Source organism: Colossoma macropomum, unplaced genomic scaffold (genome assembly GCF_904425465.1).
Source record: "Colossoma macropomum unplaced genomic scaffold, Colossoma_macropomum, whole genome shotgun sequence".
NCBI classification, from domain to species: Eukaryota; Metazoa; Chordata; class Actinopteri; order Characiformes; family Serrasalmidae; genus Colossoma; species Colossoma macropomum.
The window spans coordinates 57,764,792-57,785,710 of record NW_023494792.1 but is presented as its reverse complement, the minus strand read 5'-3'; the positions used below and the strand labels follow the sequence as shown (position 1 = coordinate 57,785,710).

The following is a 20,919-nucleotide window of genomic DNA, read 5'->3' as shown; positions in this document are numbered from 1 at the left end:
ACTGCTCAGGAAACCAGACGTAGGCCAAACTGGCCGCACATCACTCACTCCCTCTGTTTGCTGCGCGCCTGGGACGCCCTCTCTCTCTCTCTGTCTCCCCCTCTCCTTCCCTCCCTCCCTTCTTTCCTCTCTGTCAATTTGTTCTCAGTAAGAAGTCTGATAGGGCAGGGTGTAGTGTGGAGAAGCAGCAGGGGAGGCCGCTATAAAAGCGCCGCGGCTGCTTAGAGCTACTTTATTCTCTAATAAATACATCCATCGTGGCTGGAGCTATGGAAAGGCCATGAGTTAGGCTGGGGCTGCAGGGCCTCTGGCACAGGCTGGGTGGGCAGCGGGTTGCCCGAGCACACGGCACATGTTATTGATTTGTAAGCTCCTCGGTAAGCGACGGTAGCGTTAGGAGATGCGCAGCAGGAGCTGGTATTATGTCCCTGAATTGGCAGGACAACACATTCAACACTGACCCTCCCCTATGATCCATATGTCTGTGAAAGACTGCTGCTTTTTACATATTCATACTGGAGCTAATGAGGTTCTCAGAGTTTCAGAGGAACAGTAAGTGCTGAACCCTTGCAGTAAGAGTTTTTTGTGACCTTGTTGGTATTCTTGGTTCTCTTTGCCGTCTCTGATTCTTTGGCTTGAAACTAAAACAGTAGCAACACCCACAGGGCCTAACCCCCTCCCATCCCCCAACACCCTCCATCCGCAAATCCTGAACGTAGCTCTACTGTCATGCACATTACACACACAAGTTGAGGAGTGTTAAGATGCAGTGAAGGTGAGAAAGTGTAAATCATCTGCTGTATTGCTGCCCTGTTGTGCAATAATTAGAGCTGTAAATACAAGTTTCTAAAGGAAAGAAAACATTACAAGAAAAGACTTTTATAGCCAGCGGCATTATGTGTAAAATATAATTGAATTTAATTCTAAAGAGTAGAGTATTTGTATACGATTATTAAAATTATTCATAGAAACAATGTTCACAAATCATGCACTGTAATGCCTATAGCAGTGGTTTTCAACTCGTGGGTTGTGGATCCCCAGTGGGCCCTAGTGGTACTGCTAAGGGGCAGTATTATTTTTTATTTATTTCTCTTTTAACTGCAAAACTTAATTATATATATTAATTTAACCAAACAAATATTTTAAATTGTTGTGACAGTTATTTGCAGGAATCAAAAACCAGAAGTACTTAATTCTTGTGTGGTGTTCGGGTCTTCAGTGTTTACCAAAAGAAAAAAAGAAGTGATTTATTATTATGTCAACCTCAGATTCTTGGTCTTTGCTCATTTTCTGTGAAGAACATATAAAATAACCCATTTTCAGTGTCTTCACTCTGTTCACCCCACACACATTTATATTACACATGTGGTGTTGGGTGAACCCGCGGGGAGTAAAAGTGTGGAGGTGCTGTGTCCTTCACTCTGTTCTCCTCCTACATGGCCTGCTGTTAGTGTGTGTGTGAGGGTGGACAACATGGACAGGCTGCTGACTGGCTACAGCTGCTAAAGGAGAACCCTACGCTGGACACATGATATTTTAAACAACAATAATGTGGTGGGTCCACCAGACCACTGAGTAACAAAAACAAACACCACACAATGGTTAAATATTTAGGTCGAACTCAGTGACTGGTCTGATTTATGTTATGTTTTGAGTGAAAGGCAATGCAAAACATTTCTCTTTTTGACCCTACGGGATTCTTCAAAACGGATAAATAGCTACAAACAGAACATTTTAGGATTTTTTTAGTGCTTATTTTGTTGTGTGATTATAAAGTCATGTAAAAGGCTGGTTAAATCTTCTTGTGGGCTGCCAACCCAGACAGCAGACGATTCTGGGCCAAATACAGCCCAGTTAAGGCACCTATGGGTCAGTTATGGCAATGGCAAGGGTATAGTGAGCCAGAACTGGGCCATGGCTCATTAAAACATGCCTTAATAAAGGCTGAGTTGTGCCTGTGATCTGCCTGAATTCTGTCCTAAATCATTCCCCCCTTAAGAGTTTATGAAGATTCTTGTATATGTGATATGTGCATGTTGGGAAAGGGGGGTGCCTGGTGGGTGGTGCTTGGGTGTGTGAGTGTTGGGGGGTGGGTTTGGGGTTGGGCCATGACAGTGGAGCGTAATAATTTGGTTATTAATGTGACAGTGACGCTGAAAAAAGTAATCCATGCGACAAATAAAATACATTACATCAACACAACTACTACCAAAAAGACAGCAATTGTGTTAAAGTATTTTATTAATGTGGAAATGATGTAAACATTACATGAAGTAAATTAATTGCATCACTTTTTTCAAGCTAAGAACATCCGTATGTGCTGATGACTTTACAGATCAGGCGTTGTGTGCTGCCAGTGTGAGGCTCTGAGTGTGTCTCAGCTGGAGATATAGGTCAACGGTGTGGTTTTGGCTGCACCCCCCCCACCCACCACCACCACCACCCGCTTCCCTCTCTCTCCTCTCAGCAGAAAGCAGGAGGAGGGGCGCATGCTCTCTCCCTGGGCGGCCCACAGAGGAGGTCATCAGCCTGGGCTCAGTGCCCGCTCCTGCTCTGGCGCGCCCACAGGCCACTGGCCACCCATCAGTCCTGCTGCAGTGCCCCGCAAAGCCCCTGAGCCCTCAGCCTCTCTCTCTTTCTTTCTCTCTCTCTCTCTCTGTCTCTGTCCAGGGAGCGCAGACTGAATGTCACCCTCAGAAACAGCGCCGGGGCCTGGGGAGCAGGACCACAACAGGGAGGCTTTAGCACACATCAAAGGCTACAGCTCTACAATAGAAAAGCACAGAGGGAATACAGGACACAGAGACTGAGTTCAGATACACAAACACGCCTCTGCATAGACACAAACACAAACACGCACACTCAGATCCGCAAAGGAGAGAAGCGGTGTTGGAGAGCAGGACGAAAGAAGGAAAGACAGAAATTTAAGAGGGAATGGTCACTTAACCATCAAGCGATTCTTTTCTCAGACAGTTTAAAGGGGCCATATCATACATTTTTTATATTTTAGTTCATTTTCCAACCTCGCTTCATCCCTTACAGTTAATCAGGCTGTTTTTATTACTGGGCCTTTAAGACTGATGTATTTAATTGATATCTGATAAGGCATTTCTGGAGAATGGAGGGTTCAACACAGCCAAGTTCACTGTTTATTATGTTTTACTGATAGATGAACACACACTAGCAGCTTCTTGCATAGCTACATTAGTAATTGCCCCTGTAAGCAACTTAAAGTTAAAGAGGTCAAAAGAGAGAAGCACGAGTTCTTAGATGAGACGACACATTCAAACCCGCTGGCTGAATGGAGGCTGGCAGGTCGCTGAGAAGGAGGGGTGAGTGGAGGTCATCCAGAGAGGCCTGAATGTCCACAATCCAGGCCTGATTAAACCCCCCACTAGACCCCCAGCCATCCCTGCTCCCCCAGCCATTAACCTGACCTGTAACACACAGATCCCCCTCAAAGAGCACAGCCCACTCCACTGAGGAAGGGCAGTGAGAGAGAGAGAGACAGAGAAGTTGAATAGAGAGCCATAGATCAAATACACATACACGTTTTCTAAGCTGCTTATCCTTCTGGGTCATGGGGGGAGCTGGAGCCCATCCCACCGGTCAATGGGCGGAAGGCAAGATACACCCTGGACACATCGCCAGTCCATCGCAAGGCACCATAGATCAAATAGTGATATATCAAATATATATAATTTGTTAAAATTGCTTTGCTTATTATTACTATTGTTGCTATTATTCGATACATAACATAACAGTAACAACAACGACAATAACATTTATTTATATAGCTTTTTTCATGCCGGTGGCAGCTCAAAGTGCTTTACAGACAGGAGATGATAAAGCTTAACAGTAATACAAGAAATTATGAGTATTAATTTAGAATCATATAAGAAAATGACACAGATCAAATTAAAAGATAAACACCAGGGGATTGCCAGTGAGCACTGAGCTTGACTGTCTAATAAAAGGTGAACTGAGCTCCACAGTTTAGAAGCAGAATAACTGAATTCTGTATTTTACAGAAGGTGTTCAGAAGGTCAGTATCTGCAGATCTAAGATTCACGTGCTGGAACATAAACAGACAGACACTCCGTGATGTAAGCGGAGCTTTAAAGTCATTTAGAGCCTTAAAAACTAGTAGCAGAACTTTAAAATCTATCCTGAGTGATACAGACAGCCAGTGCAGCTCTTTCTAAACAGGAGTGATCTGATCTCTCTGTCTGGTTTTTGTTAGCATGCTAATGCATTTTGTACGAATTGTAAAAGGTGTATTGTTTTCTTAGGAAGTCCTGTAAGAAGATCATTACAGTGATCAACTCTGCTGTGACAAATACAAGTTTCTCGAATGGTAAAAAGCTACTTTAGTGACTGTGTTTACATGCAGATAAAACAGAGCTCAGAGACGAAGATCACACCCAGGTTTGCTACTTTAGGTTTGGTATATAGAGCTAAGGAACCTAGTTTCTCATAAAGCAGCTTTCTCTGAGTTTTTGTACCAACGATCAGATCAGTATTTTATTTTTTTTGTGATTTAACTGTAGAAAATTCTGCGATCATCATCACTGTTGTTAATATCACTGTTGTTGTCATAGTGTGTTGTAATTGTTCCTGTTGTTATGGCTTGGTAATATTGTATTTGACCAATATAGCTTATCTTAAGCTCATCTTAATAGGAACTCTTGTTTTTTTTCAAAACTTCTGCATAATTCACTGCCTGAGATGTAAGCAAAGTAATTCCGAGACGTTTGATGTAAAATGGTTAATTGTAGAGGAACGTACTAACTAAGATTTCTTCACAGTGGTGGAGATGTAATAAATTTCTATGACAGATTTTTAAAAGGCATTAAACGTTTCAGTCGTTCGGTTCCTATCACTACTGCTGTAAAAAAATCAGACTTTCTATGTTTCACTAGAACAGGGTACTTCACATTAAACCACTCTGAATAACTTAGTTTACATCATAACTACTGAATTATGCAGGAATTTTGAAACGCCGGTGGACTTTCCCTTTAAGCTGGACTCAGGAGAGAGCGAGAGAGAGTGAGAGAAAGAGACAGAGAGGGTACTATGGGAGAAAGTTAGAAGGGATCATAAATGAGCGGGGAGAGAGAGAGTGAGAGGCCTGTGTAGGGTATTGTGGGTAACGTGAGCACAGGTCAATCCATCATATATCAAGCTCTCTCTCTCTCTCTCTCTCTCCCTCTCTCTCTCCCTCTCTCGACATTTGATTTTGTGGAAGTTCTGCACATTACGGCATAGTTTCCGCTCCCAGAGCTCAGCTCGGCTGCTTGTAATGTTTAATTCAAATGCAAACAATGCATTTCTGCAAGAATGTATCAATTATTCAGCTTTTCATTATTGTTCTGATGAGGGCTGCACAGCTGCGGCGAGGCTGCGGCGAGGCCTGTCTCTCAGGCACAGCGCTCAGACACAAACACAGCGCCTTTCTTCTCCACAATCAACACACTCTAAAGGAGATGTTCCCTGACAGCTACGCAGGAACCAAAAATAAAACCCCCGCACGCTAAAACACACTCGTGCAGACTCAGGCACAGTCGTGCTTATTCCCGTACTTTTAGTCGGACGGTAATACCTGTGAGTCGATTTTGAAAAGCACGAGATCAAAAGGTTGTATTCCAGTGTTTTTCAGTGCTGGAAATACACCTGAGTAGCTGCTGCTGCCGTGGAATTCGCAGGCAGCAACGTCAGTCCGTCTCAAGTGAGAGGCACGCTGAAGCAAATGTTGAAGTAACTGTGTTTGTGATTGAGAAGAACAGCCTCACCTGAGGAACAACGACTCAGTCACTTTATATAACCTACTCGAGCAACAGCAGCAAGGCTTTAACCCCTTAACCCTTGTGTGGTGTTGGGGGGTCTGTGGGACCCATTTTCAATGTTTACCAAAAGAGAAAAAGAGTTGATTTATTATTATTTCAACCTCAGATTCTTGTCCTTTGCTCATTTTCTGTGTAGACCATATAAAATAACCCATTTTCAGTGTCTTCACTCTGTTCACCCCCCACACATTTATATTAAACATGTGGTGTTGGGTGAACCCGCAGGGAGTAAAAGTGTGGAGGTGCTGTGTCCTTCACTCTGTTCTCCTCCTACATGGCCTGCTGTTAGTGTGTGTGTCTGTGTGTCTATGTGTGTATGTGTTTGTATATATATGTGTGTGTATGTATGTATGTGTGTGTGTCTATGTGTGTGTCTGTGTGTGAGGGTGGACAGCATGGACAGGCTGCTGACTGGCTACAGCTGCTAAAGGAGAACCCTACACTGGACACCTGAGATATTTTAAACATCTGGTATTTTTACATAAACTGCTATGACTGTATTGATTTAAAAACAATAATGTGGTGGGTCACCAGACCACTGAGTAACAAACACATCAACACCACACAAGGGAGGTTCTTAAGATAAACACTAAGAAATTCATAAGAATGTTCTTAAAAGCATTTACTGAAAAAACATAAGAAGTTCTCAAACATCCTCTTAAGATAATCTTAATTATTTTCTTAAGAAAAATCGTCGTTGTTTTCCTACATAACCTACGTTGCATTTTACCGTGTACCATAAATGATGCAAGATATATTTTTAATTTGTATAAACTGTCATTTCTGTTATTTAGTTTAGTCCACTCAGAGGACAGCAAAAGAGAGGCAAAACACCAAACCAAGCATTTTAAAATATTGAGCGGTCAAAAACTAGAGGTAATTGTGGAAATAGCCAATGCACTGTTAGAAATAAAGGTTCTGTGCTGGTACGTTTTTGTTCATCAAAGTTTGTATTTGTACCTTTTCATTTATTTTACTGTTGTTTTAAAACAGAACAGTAAAATAAAAGCCTGGAGACGAGACGGGGTGTGTGGAGTCAGTACAGCTTAGAAAATATCATTCAATGGATTATGATACAGTTATGTTCCCTGACTAAAGGTACTGAGATGTACCTTTGAGGTTGACCAGCATACCAGCATCCAAAACACAACATATGCTTGTTTAGCAGGGTCAGCTTAAATAATTGCGATTATCTCAAATAATTGCGTTTAGAAAAAAATGATATAATAATTGTGACAGGCCGACTTAAACATTTATTTTAAGAGTTGTGGGCAGTTCAATTTTACACTGATATAAATTTGATAAGACGTTTTTGTAAAAAAACATTACAACATACAGAACCTTGGCTGACTGGAAAGGAAAAGAATGAAACATTTTCTGAGTTTTGAAGGTTTAAATGAAAACGTAATGAGTACAAAGCATGTATTTCTGCTTGAAATCATAATTGAGCAAGAACACAAGCATTCATTTTCATTTTAAAAATCACAAATCTACTAAAATAATACTTAGGCATATTCACAAAGTAGAACCACTTATTATTATGATCAATTTCCACCCCTGGGCAATTTACAGACATACACACGAGACAACACAGGGTGTTAGGTAGCTTTCAGAGGGAAAAGTCATGGAGATTGTGTTGGGAATACTCTCAGAAGCATTATTTGAATTAATCAGATGAGTTTTACAGTACGTAAATCATTTGAGCAGCCCGGTGCCATGCTTTACTGGCCACATTCTGACCTCTGGGCCTGACGCCTCTCCCGGTGGGTGTGGACACTGTTTGTCAAGCTGAGAGCTGTAGCACAGTGGGCCTGGCCAGCTGGGTGGCTGATGTGTTGACTCTGCAGCCCTGACTGGCCCCTGCATTCATCCTGTTGTTTGCAGAGCACCTGGTTCCTCCCTTTCTCCAGGCCCAGACACGCAGCAGACTATTTCAGTCATCGCTCGCTCACTCTCTCTCTCTCCCTCTCTCCCTCTCTCTCTCTCTCTCTCTCAAGGTCATGGTAACTTGGCCATTGAGCACCCAAATGCCTTGTTGTGGGCAGATACACGGAAGGGGCTGGTAAACGTGTGTGCGTTGCGGTGTGTTGTGAAGCGGTGCGGCCAAAGCGCTCCCTCTCCGGCACATTAGCCGGGCTGCTCCCTGCCTCTGCTTTGATGGTGAGTGCCGCGGGGCTCTGATCACTGTTTGGGGTTGTAATTACTCTCTGGAGGGGCCTCACCTGGCTGAGTGCTCTAGACATGCAATGAGGCTGAGAGACATATATAGAGATATATGACAGAGAGAGAGAGAGACAGAGAGAGAGAGAGAGAGAGAGAGAGAGCCTAATGAAACCTAGAGAGAGAGAAAGGGAGAGCGAGAGAGAGAGTGCAGAGAGAGAGAGAGAGAGAGAGAGAGAGAGAGAGAGAGTGGGAGAGCACAGAGCGTGAGAGCTAGAGAGAGAGAAAAAAGAGAGCGAATGTATGCAAGATAGAAAAAGTGAAAAAGAGATGGAGAGACAGAGAGAGAGAGAGAAAAGGAGAGAGAAAGAGACAGAGAGAGTGAAAGAGAGAAAGTGAAAAAGAGATAGAGACAGAGCAGAGTAAGAACTAGACAGAGAAAAGGAGAGAGAGAAAGTGAAAAAGAGATAGAGACAGAGAGAAAGAGACAGAGAGAGAGAAAGAGAGAGAGAGAGACAGAGAGAGAGAGAGAGAGAGAGAAAGAGAAAATGAAAAAGAGATAGAGACAGAGAGAGAGAGCTAAGAGTGAGAACTAGAGAGAGAGAAAGGGAGAGAGAGAGAGCAGAGTGAGAGCTAGAGAGAAAAGAGAGAATGAATGTATACAAGAGAGAAAAAGTGAAAAAGAGGTAGAGAGGGAGAGAGAGAGAGAGAGAGAGAGAGTACAGAAAAGGAGGACTTAAGGAATAAGAGAACGAAGTCATGAAAAAAAATCTAAGAGAGGAGAAAACAGGCGTTTTTTTAACCTCTTCAGATCATCTCAGTGTTTGAGTCCAACAGCTCAGCAAAATATTGCACTTCCAGCAACAGAGGCTCTCTAGAGGAGCTGAACTCTCACAGTTAACTCTGCTCACTGATACCTGGAGCTTCATAAAGGACTCAACTTTCTGACAGACGAACAGGCGTCAGAAAACAACAATCTCAATCCATCTCTCTGAAGATGAAAGATAAGGACAGGCAGCTATGAAATCAGAGCGCTGTGCCAAATCTGCCATGGAAATGCTAGGCAAATACGGAGAGCTCTGGCTAAAGGGCACTAACATGCTCATACAGATGAGAGGTAATGTGTGGACGAGGAGCACGCAGGGTTTCTTCCTGAGCCCTGCAGTGCATCCCTGTTGAGGTGCAGCGAGAGGGAGACTCCACCTGATTTGAATAGCTTATGGTGGTGAAGAGCTTGAAAAGGCCCATTCAGCGTCCCTGTGTGGCAAAAAAAAACACAAAAAAACTGCCTGCAAAAAGGAGAGTCGTACAGAAATCCTCAGAGGAAGGAGAGAAGGAGGAATATGGGTTTGGGTGGGGGGCATAAAGTAGCCTAAAATCTATTCATGAGGTGTCAGCTTTCAACAGCGTGTTGACACATGCCTGCGTCTCCTAGGAAACGGGTGCCCCAAGCGCAGTTATCAACGCACTTCCATGGCATGCAATTATCAAATTATCTCCCTAGCCTGAATCAGCACATCAAATCACATGACAGCATTTTTTTTCCTTTCTTTCTTCCTTCCTTTTTTTTTTTGCAAGGTCCTATAACACCTCCATAATCTGCATGTACCACTTGTCTTTCCAGTTCTCACCTCGTCTCTCGTCTCTCTCCTTCGTTCTCACTCTCCTTCGCTCCTGTCATATTTCCTTTTTTCTTTCTTCCATTTTTTTTGCTCGGTCTCGATCTGTCTCATGCTGTACTTACATTTAACCTCCACCCGTTTTGGTGCGCACGGATATTCGGCCTGCTTGCCGGCCTACTGTTTTATTTCTCCGCTGCTAATGTGGTTGCTTTTTAATTAGCCTTCTGCTCCTCCACGCAGACACACAAGCATGCTGTTTATTTCCAGGAGGGGCGTGAGTCCTGCCTCGCCTGGGTAGAGGCGTTTTGACTCACGGCAGTGAGCTTCTGGACTGGCGGTCAGGCCAGCTGGAGGAGCCGGAGTGAGGGTCACTGACCCCTCCTCACCGTCCGGGCTTATGAAGCCAGTGCCGGCCCTGGACCACAAATCAGACCTACGCTAGAAGAGAGACGTCTAAAAACGAAGTGAGCACCCCTGAATAAATTACAATGTTTTGTTGATTTTCTAAGTGTAAATAAATTAACACATCCTCTACGGAAAACACACCTGCACGTTTGAACCGTCTGGTGTTTTTAAATCAATACAGCCATAACAATTTATGTAAAAGTGCCAGATGTTTAAAATATCACAAGTGTCCGGCGTAGGGTTCTCCTTTAGCAGCTGTAGCCAGTCAGCAGCCTGTCCATGTTGTCCACCCTCACACACACACATATACAAACACACACACACACACACACACACACACACACATAAACAGCAGGCCATGTAGGAGAACAGAGTGAAGGACACAGCATCGCCACACTTTTATTCCCTGCAGGTTCACCCAACACCACATGTGTAATATAAATGTGTGGGGGGTGAACAGAGTGAAGACACTGAAAATGGGTTATTTTATATGTTCTTCACAGAAAATGAGCAAAGGACAAGAATCTGAGGTAGACATAATAATAAATCACATTATTTTTTCTTTTGGTAAACATTTAAAATGGGTCCCACAGACCTAAACACCACACAAGCGTTAATGAACAATTACTGTTCCTGAATTTAACCTATTAAATTTAACATATTGGCCAAAAGTTATACCGTGTTTTATATTCTATTTTTTTATTTTCTCAATATGTTAAACACAGCAAATAAATAGAAATTGTGCACTAAAATTTGCTGATTTTTCTACACTTTTAATCACCTGTAGGTGACTGTAGCGTAAGGCGTCTTGCCCAAGGACTGTTACTAGTGCAGATAGTGTGTTTGAACCTCAGTCTGCTGCATAGAAGGCAGTGTTATTACCCACTACGCTACACCAACCACAAAGAGAAAGCATAAATATCACATGTAAAGTTACTTCATACATTTTTAAAAACTCTATTTGACACAAGCCTAGTTGTTTTGTGTATTGTTTTGTTTTTTGGCCCTCGGCCCACCACAAACATTGCACTTTGGCAAGCTGGGCCCGTCCTTAAACCCTAAGGGTCTGTATGTAGGTCCACACTTCAGCTCTTCACTGTCATAATGTCATGACTTACGTTTTGGATTCATAGTAGTTACTTGAATGATATATAGTAGTTACTGAATAATAAGGCTTAAAGGGCAATTCCACCAATTTTTCTCAATTTAAAAAGTACATTTTAGGTGAAAACCTTAAATGAAAAAGTGTTGTAAAACAATATCTCAAACATCAGACAGTATATTCAAAACTATCTTGTGTAATAACTGTGAAGGAGCTTTTAGAAGTGTGTGGTCTTCAGACGTCTGGTTCCTATCACCACCACTGTGAACAATTCTGACTTTTCTCTAAAGCAGCACATTTCACATCAGACTACTTTGTTTACATATTAACCACTGAATTATGCAGAAGTTATGCAGAAGAATCAGTGAAATTCCCCTTTAAGATTAATAACTGTATAATAAGTCTGCACTTCAAGGAGTTTAAACCCATACACCTGACATGGCTTTCAAAAAAGGTTACTAAATTAGATGATTGTAATGTATCAGGTGACCTAAAAAGCAAAAAGAAATGGGTGTGTTATTCCTGCATTTTCCTTAAGACAAAGAATGACACTCTGAAGAGGCAGAGAGACACAAAGAGAGAGAGAGGAATGGGGGAGAGAGGAGTGCGAGTGTTGGACTTGTGCTGTCAGTTGTGCTGGGTTGCATTTTCTCCTGTAAACATGAACGTGTTTGTGCTGCTCTTCTTCCTCCCTTCCTCTGCCGCTCCGACACACTCCAGTAGTTTCTGCAAACGCTCCCCTGTCATATCAGCTAACAATGCCAGCACGCCAGCTAAAAGCGAGGGGTGGGGGGGGGTGGTGTAGAGGCCCAAAGCCGGGGAACTGTGCAAAAGGTGGAATAAAAATACCTTACATAACCTTTAAAAGGCAAAAAAATGTTAACGACTCTAACTTAGTTGCTTGTTATCAAAGATAACAGCGACTTTCCCCTGGGTTTAGTTTAGCATGAGAAACTGTTGTACTCACGAGGGGTATCATGCAAGTTGTACCCAATGTCCTACTTTATCAGAAAGATAAACAATATTGGCATAAATCTGTATGAGTAACATAGCAGCAGTGGCGAAACTCACTATTCAAAATGAAGACCTACTTGAGTTTTTGTGCAATTCTGATAATGGTGAAATAGCTCTAAACCAGAAAAAAAAGTTTTCCTTGGGAACTATTTTGCCTTCCATGTATTTCTCCACCATAAATGTATTAAACAAAATATGTTATAAGCCAAACCTGGTCTCAAAAACATTTGTAAACAGTGTCTCAGGCATCGGGCAGTATATTCACTACCATTTTGTGTAATAACCTCCCGTTTAGAGGCATTAAACGCTTCGGATGTCTGGTTCCTATCACCACCACTGAACAATTCTGACTCAGTATGTTTCTCTAGAATGGAGCATTTCACACTGGATCACTCTGAATGACTTTGTTTACGTAAGTAACAAATTAATTATGCTCAAATTTCGAAAATTTGGTGGAATATCCCATTAACAACATACTTCACCAGTTGACTTCCATCAGCACTACACAGACTACAATGACATCTATTTGTTTCTATTATTCATAATGCATCTCATCCATGGTAACCGCTTTCATAGAGACTCGTCTCAACCTGCAACATGATAGATTCATTATTTATAATATAAAAATCTTAAATAGGTAAACACTTCAGGTAGATGCTTAAGGTAGATGCAGATGTGAATAAAAAGCCATTTCTATTCCAACTCACTTTGCAGTATTATTGCCTTGTCTGTTTGAAAGGATCTTAATTATGTCCCAGTTTTGCTCTTTAATTGGCAAAATAAAATGAAATGAAATAAAATTAAATAGGAAGGAAAGTTAGAAGAGCTTATCTGAAAGCAAGTGTGTGTGTGTGTGTGTGTGTGTGTGTGTGTGTGTGTTGGGATGGGGGTGGGGATGGACAAAGCACAATAGAAGGAACCAGAAACCTAAACTCCATGTAATTGTTATGATTTGTTAACTTTTATGCCAGTAACTCTGCATGAGGACTCAGTTCACACTGCAACTTAAGGCACAAAACCACAGCACAGCCTCTTCCAGCCATTTAACTCCTTACAGTCTCAGGCTTGTTACATACTGAGGCTTATTATTCAGTAACTACAGGGACTTCAATGCAAACTGACAGAGCTTTTCCTTTTTTTTATATGTGTGTAATAAAACTTTGGGCCCTGACCATTTAAGTGAGTAGAGCTCACTTTAAACTTAGCACTTTAGGTTCACTTTAAATTGAACCTAAAAAACTGTATTACAGTTATTTGCACAGCTGTACAGATGTTAATTATTACAAAGCTCCATATCATTCTGTAGTAATAGTTAATTACAGTATATGTCCACTACTACTCAGACCTGCATGTATAGATGTTCATATATGTATATGTACAGAATCTTCAAGGGTTCTTTAACAAAAACATTGGTTCTATTCAGAACCATGAGTTCTATATAGAACCATTGTATGCTTAAATGCTTCTTTGCATGGTGAAATGGCTCTTCAGATTAGAACCTTATCTTAGCACCAAAAGGGTTTAACAACAGAAGAACCCTTTTTGGTACTATCTATAGCCATTTCCAAAAAGATTATATTTAGAACCATATATTCTCCATCAATCTGAAGAGCCATGCCATCATGCTATGAACCATTTAACCACAAAATTGCTCTACATACGCGCTTCAAAAAGTCAGTTCTTCTGAAGTTCTTTAGTAAAGGCAATGGCCCTATTTACAACTGTGAACACTCAAAGAACCATTTGCATGCTTAAACGTTTATTTGCGTGGTGAGACGGTTCTTCAGATTGGTAGAGAATGTGTTCTATCTTGCAGGAAAAAGTGTCCTGCTATTGCTATGATGGAAAGCTTGTAACAATAGAAGAACCCTCTTTGGTGCAATATACAACCACTTGCAAAAAAGCTATGTAGAATCATATACAAAACATTTTCCATTAATCTGAAGAACCATTTCTCTAAGAAAAGACGAATTTATGCATGCAAATGGTCCTATACAGAGCTCATGGTTCTAAATAGAACCATTCCCTTTACTACCCTGCTAGAAAAAACAGCACAGACTAGCATAGCTGGTCACAAGCCTATGTTGTGTTTTGAGTGCTGGTATGCTGGTCAACCAGCATGACCACGCTGGGTGAGCTGCTACACCAGCACCAGACCAGCATAGACCAGCATTGATCAACATGGAATGCATGGGTAAAGAACCCTTCAAGAACAGTGTACAGATATTCACATCAGCTATTTACTATCTACTAACCTGAGCATAACCAGACTGGGTGAGCAGCTAAACCATCACTAGACCAGCATAGACCAGTTTAGACCAGCATGACCATGCTGGGTGAGCTGCTAGACCAGCATAGACCAGTTTAGACCAGCATGACCACGCTGGGTGAGCAGCTAAACCAGCACTAGACCAGCATAGACCACTTTAGACCAGCATGACCATGCTGGGTGTGCAGCTAAACTAGCACTAGACTAGTGCTAGACCAGCATAGACCAGTTTAGACCAGCATGAACATGCTGGGTGAGCAGCTAAACCAGCACTAGACCAGCACAGACCAGTTTAGACCAGCATGACCACGCTGGGTGAGCAGCTAAACCAGCACTAGACCAGCATAGACCAGTTTAGACCAGCATGACCACGCTGGGTGAGCAACTAAACCAGCACTAGACCAGCGTAGACCAGTTTGTACCAGCATGACCACGCTGGGTGAGCTGCTAAACCAGCACTAGACCAGCATAGACCAGTTTGGACCAGCATGACCACGCTGGGTGAGCTGCTAAACCAGCACTAGACCAGCACTAGACCAGCATAGACCAGTTTAGACCAGCATGACCACGCTGGGTGAGCAGCTAAACCAGCACTAGACCAGAACTCGACCAGCATAGACCAGTTTAGACCAGCATGACCACGCTGCGTGAACAGCTAAACCAGCACTAGACCAGCGCTAGACCAGCATAGAACAGCTTAGATAGTTCTGGCCTACACTGGTCTAAATATACTGCACTTAAATATAATATTTATGGTTAAATAGTTCTTTTCATGGTGAAATGGTTCTTCAGACTGATGGAGAACGTGTTGTATGTGGCTCAATATACAGATATTATAGTGTACGGATATTCACATCAGCTATTTACTACTCTTAATTCTATTTATGGTATATTTATTTTATTTATCCCTTAGAGGAATATATGTAAACAGTCTGCGTGCTTGTCTGGTCTCTTCAGTGTGTTGTATGCCATACATTTGTGAGCTCACCAAGCCCAGGCAAGTGTAGCATACTCGGAATAAAGCGACTCCGACTCTGAACCGAGTGAACGTTACACGTCCATCCTACCCCGACAGCAATCTGAAACTTTTTCCTGTTTTAGAGAGCCCGAAATAAATAAATAAAGTCCCGAGAGAGCAGCGGGCGGGCGACGCGTCCGGCGGCGGAGGGGTTAAGAGTAAAGTGAACTGAATTGTAAGAAGTTGGTTTCCAGGGGAACTATTCTTACTGTTCCAGCTGAGCTGGGCGAAACCATTCGCGCTGCAGAAGCGGGGGGTGGACGAGGAGAGCAGCGACTAAGCGTCTGCTTGGTCTGAGTACTGCTGGAGCACACCGCGAACAAACACGGCGAAACGGAGATAAATATGAGACAGAGAGGTAAATCGCACGTTCTCGTTTTACTCGGGGACGTTTGTCTGTGTTTTGGACGCGCGGCCCCTCCCCCCTCTCGGCGGCGCGGTGCAGGCGGCCCTGCCAAGTCAGTTTGAAAAGATCAGACAAAGGCAGCAGGAAGCCCCTCGGCTTGGCAATGCGTGCGAGCGGAGCGCCAACGCGAAGCGAAAGCTCTCCTTCTGCGTCTCCTTCTCCTCTGCTAGCGGGCTGAACCGGGCGCTCAGATCGCTCCCTCCGCTCCCGCTTACGGTTTACGGCGCTTTTGGATATATTTATGTTGTTTGGTAAGGGGGGGGGAGGCGATGAACGACCGTCTGGATCCTCGGCTCCAGAGAGGACGATCATGTGAAGGCGGAGCGGGCAGCGCTGTGTGACCGCCAGCGTTCCCCCCCCATCACTGCCGCCGCCGCCGCCGCCGCCGCTGCTCTTGGATTGGAACAAGCTTTTAGCTTCTTCTTCTTTTTTTTTTTTGGGGGGGGACCTTTTCGCATTTGAATCCTACTGCGCAAGCAGACGGATCACGTGGGACGTGGAGTTGATCGATTTACAACAGTTAAATGTGAAGAGAAAAGCAAAGCGAGTGAAGGGATTTTTTTTTTTTTTACATTTTCTTTTTTTTTTTTGGTGTGTGTGTGTGGGGGGGCACTAAACGAAGAAACACGTGAGTGGATTATTATTTTTCTCCTTTTCCATTTTGTTGTTACTACTAAGATGGAGACGCACATCTCGTGCCTGTTCCCGGAGATCCTAGCCATGATCTTCAGCTACCTGGACGTGCGGGACAAGGGCCGGGTGGCCCAGGTGTGCGCGGCGTGGCGGGACGCTTCCTACCACAAGTCAGTGTGGCGGGGCGTGGAGGCCAAGCTGCACCTGAGAAGGGCCAACCCGTCCCTGTTCCCCAGCCTGCAGGCCCGGGGCATCCGGCGGGTGCAGATCCTGAGCCTGCGGCGCAGCCTGAGCTACGTGATCCAAGGGATGCCCAACATCGAGAGCCTGAACCTGAGCGGCTGCTACAACCTGACGGACAACGGCCTGGGTCATGCCTTCGTGCAGGAGATCCCCTCGCTGCGCGTGCTCAACCTGAGCCTGTGCAAGCAGATCACGGACTCCAGCCTGGGCCGGATCGCCCAGTACCTGAAGAACCTGGAGGTGCTGGAGCTGGGCGGCTGCAGCAACATCACCAACACGGGCCTTTTGCTGATCGCCTGGGGCTTGCACAGACTCAAGAGCCTGAACCTGCGCAGCTGCCGGCACGTGTCGGACGTGGGCATCGGCCACCTGGCCGGGATGACCCGGAGCGCGGCCGAGGGCTGCCTCAGCCTGGAGTACGTGACGCTGCAGGATTGCCAGAAGCTGACGGACCTGTCGCTCAAGCACATGTCCAAGGGCCTGGCCAAGCTACGGGTGCTCAACCTGAGCTTCTGCGGAGGCATCTCGGACGCCGGCATGCTGCACTTGTCGCACATGGGCAGCCTCCGGGTGCTCAACCTGCGCTCTTGCGACAACATCAGCGACACGGGCATCATGCACCTGGCCATGGGCTCGCTGCGCCTGGCCGGCCTGGACGTGTCCTTCTGCGACAAGGTGGGCGACCAGAGCCTGGCGTACGTGGCGCAGGGCCTGTACGGCCTGCAGTCGCTCTCGCTGTGCTCGTGCCACATCAGCGACGACGGCCTGAACCGCATGGTGCGGCAAATGCACGAGCTGCGGACGCTCAACATCGGCCAGTGCGTGCGCATCACGGACAAAGGCCTGGAGCTGATCGCCGACCACCTGACTCAGCTAGCCGGCATCGACCTGTACGGCTGCACCAAGATCACCAAGCGCGGCCTGGAGCGCATCACGCAGCTGCCCTGCCTCAAGGTGCTCAACCTGGGCCTGTGGCAGATGACCGAGAGCGAGAAAGTGCGGTGAAACTTGGGGGGTGGGGGAGGAGGAGGAGGAGGAGGAGGAGGAGGGGTAGTATGTGGGCGGGGAGTTTTCATTATTCAAAAATAAAAGGCTGTTTGCTCACTGTCGTACTTGCAGTTCAAAGCAGCGAAACGGCCTCAATCCAGACTTCTCTGTCGTTCATGCAAAAACCTATATATAAGCAGTATTCCATCCTAAGCAAGTGTATTAACCCATTTTTATCAGCCAGTGTGGTGAAAAAATAAAAAGAGAAAAGTTTGGTTTAATTCCTAACCAGTCGCAATATTAAACCTCCTCCTTCCCACTTTATGGCGCCTAAATCGGTTTGGCTACCTCGTAGATGTAGTAGAAACTTGTATTCTTTTAAAAAGAGAGAAAGAAATGGAGATCAATTGTGCCTGGAAATACACTCCCCTCCCCCATCTTGTGTTTCTTTTTTCGCTTGAGAACAGCAGAAATGAAGCACCGGGCTCTAACTACCTTTGTTAATTTGGCCAACAAAAGACTGAAGGGGACGGAGCTGAGAGACTGGCTCAGAAACTGAACCGAGTTTATGCAAAGACGGACAGAAATTGCTGGTTTGTATACGAGAGCTTTTCTATTTTTCCTTCCGTTTTTTTTTTCCTTTGGATTTTTTGGAGCTTGACTCGCAGGGGCCTCAAGAAAAGCCTTTTTTGAACCCGAGGTCCCCGTGTTTATGCTTAGGGAAAGCAGATATTGGGTTAGTTAACGGCTGTTATTCAGAGCATCGTACTTCAAATTGAAGTGAATTTTTTTGCCCACAGACGTCCCTTCTCCCAACCAGTTCCTGTCAGTAGCTTGCTCTAGTTTTCCTTTTCTTTTTTTGCTTCCTTGTAGACGACAGGTCGACACCAAAATTTGTCCTTTTAAAAAACGAGTTTAAATTCACACAAGGACTTTTATTCAAATTTCAAACGAAGAGTAGTGGATTTTTCTCTTTCTCTCTGTCTCTCTCTGGGGTAAGAATCAAAACTCATGTGAGGCCTGTGTAATATGATGATGTATCGACCTGCAAACATGTACTGAGTCCTGCTGAGAAGCTACTGTGTTTTAAATGTACTGTATGTATTTGTAAAAAAAAAAAAAAGAATCTCAAATTGTTTTATATTCTTACAGTAAACATTAAAGTTGATATTTATATAATTACAAAAGGGACACTCGGAATTTCCTTTTAAACGTGTCTTATTTTGTATCTTGGGCAAAGGTACCATTTGTTAGGGTGCTGTTTCCTTTGTAAACATCTTCAGCCGTCTAATGAGAGGCATAGGGGGCTTTACGTTCGGGCCTAGAGCTTAGAAATATCGGGGACCCCGTGTGCCGAAAGCAGAAGGTTGCTTCAGATGAGCAGATATGGATGCATACCAGAATATTCTTCTCTTTCATGGTCGTTTATCATCCCGTGGTGTGGTGCCGTGTTTACGAGGCGCTACAAAATGGATGCTTCTGCTTGATTAGGCTGCTTAGGGTGCTCGGATAATGAGGGACAGAGGTGCTCGTCGCAACCACGGCCCTCAGCTTGGATTTTGGCGATTGGAAGGTTGAGATTATGATGGTTTGGGGTCAGATGTTGCACAGAACTAAGTGCCTTTGCATTGGTAACGTTGATAACATTGATTTTATGAAGAGCGCGCTCGTAGAATGAATCCAAGTCTGTTGTCTCCTAAAGTTAAGCAGCCAGGTCTGAATTTCTCTCTCTTGCTCAGTCACGCATACCACATCTGAGAGATGGAGTTTGTCCCGCAGGAGTCTTCCTCCCCCTCAGCAAACCCCCCTTCTTCTCACACACACACACACACACACACACACACACTTTTAAACATTCCTCACCATCATTCAAAGCGTTTAAGCTTTCTTCTTTTCTCCCCCCACCCCGATCCTCCCCAGCACCCAGCGCAGAGGAGGGGTCAGACGGGACGGAGGCCGCTTGACCAGCGAGGGAGAGAGAATTCACAGCCTAAAGGTCACTGTGATCTCTCTTTTATACTGCTTTGCTGAGTTTATGGAGCTTAGTTTATGAGCCGTTTCGCACTGGGGTCAGTATTATTGCGTGAAGATTTGCATTTGCTTAAACAAGATTTGATGCACATACTTTTTCCTAGATGAACGAAATCATTTTGGCTCTTTTTAGCTAATCGGCGCTGTTACCGAAGCAGTCTTCCACGTTTGGTCACAGTGGGGTCGTCCGTATTACTGTACGATGAACTCACTCAAGATGATCCGTTCGTTCGAATAAGATTGGGTGTATTTTTTTTTAGCTAATTTGAATTTGAAGCAGTGCTTGCAAGTGGGCCGTTTTTTCTTCATTGTCACAATTTCCAGCGTGATATTCGCTCTCTGAACCCGAGGCGGTGTTGGTTCAGAGGCTCCTGTGCAAAATACAAAGCTATGATTCTTTATTGGCTGCGTAATACAGGTCGTAAAAGACCACCGTTAGGGAGCAGGATGGCTCTAACAAAAGACTGGGCGCATTCGCAACGACCTGTAAGGCTTTTCTTTTTACGGCACCTGCGGCTGAAGGTGTCGCTGGCTTACAGTGAGAGGCTTTGAAGTTTTTGAGAGATCCAGGCAGGGGTGCATGTGGGGGGTTGTGATGGTGGTGTGTGCGGGGGGTGCGGCTTTCTGGAGTGTGTGGACTGCCTCAGTGAAAAGATGTGGTCAGTCCAGAGATGCCACACTCTTTAAAGGATGTGGAAAAGATGGAGAACCACTTCTAGTTCCGTCAAGAACTCTATAGTGCTTGGTTTGAGTGTGAAGAACCTTTTTAATGTTTAAAGAACCGCCTCATAATGTAAGTTCTTACAGCGGAAGTTTTTTACCTTTATTTTAAGAGTGTAGAAGGTCTAGAGAATGTTTCCTGAATGGGAGAAATAGAGTAAGCGAGCGAGAGAGAGAGAGAGAGAGAGAAGGTGCCTAGACGTATTGCCAGCCACAGATCTCTGGAAAACGGGGAGGAATTTGTGAGTCACCGTTTGACTTTGCTCTGTGAAAAGTGAGTGTGCAGTGCGAGAGCCCTGTCTGACTCCAGCAGACGGGCACACACGCCGGCTTAGCAAACACAGCACGGCACACATCAAGGGTGGATCCTGGGCTGTGGAGACGGAAAGGTTTCTCTGTCTGAGCGCTGCTTTGCTCTGAAATGCTTGGTTAGGGTTCAGGATATAGTGATCAGTCTGTATTT

The 20,919-nt window shown here is 44.4% G+C and overlaps 2 protein-coding genes across 2 annotated transcripts in view; one reads left to right on the top strand and one right to left on the bottom strand.

Annotated features, from left to right (window-relative positions):
- Positions 1-20,919, bottom strand: part of wnt5b (wingless-type MMTV integration site family, member 5b) — a 148,066-nt gene that overhangs the window by 32,448 nt on the left and 94,699 nt on the right. The gene's annotated exons all lie outside the window — the stretch shown is intronic.
- fbxl14b (F-box and leucine-rich repeat protein 14b) lies at positions 15,950-17,734 on the top strand. Its single transcript, XM_036577661.1, has one exon. It carries the CDS (start codon positions 16,521-16,523, stop codon positions 17,721-17,723), a length of 1,203 nt encoding a protein of 400 aa, XP_036433554.1. The 5' UTR covers positions 15,950-16,520; the 3' UTR covers positions 17,724-17,734.

Excerpts from the sequence above, each read along its gene's own strand:
- fbxl14b (XM_036577661.1), top strand. The coding sequence starts at position 16,521 with ATGGAGACGCACATCTCGTGCCTGTTCCCGGAGATCCTAGCCATGATC.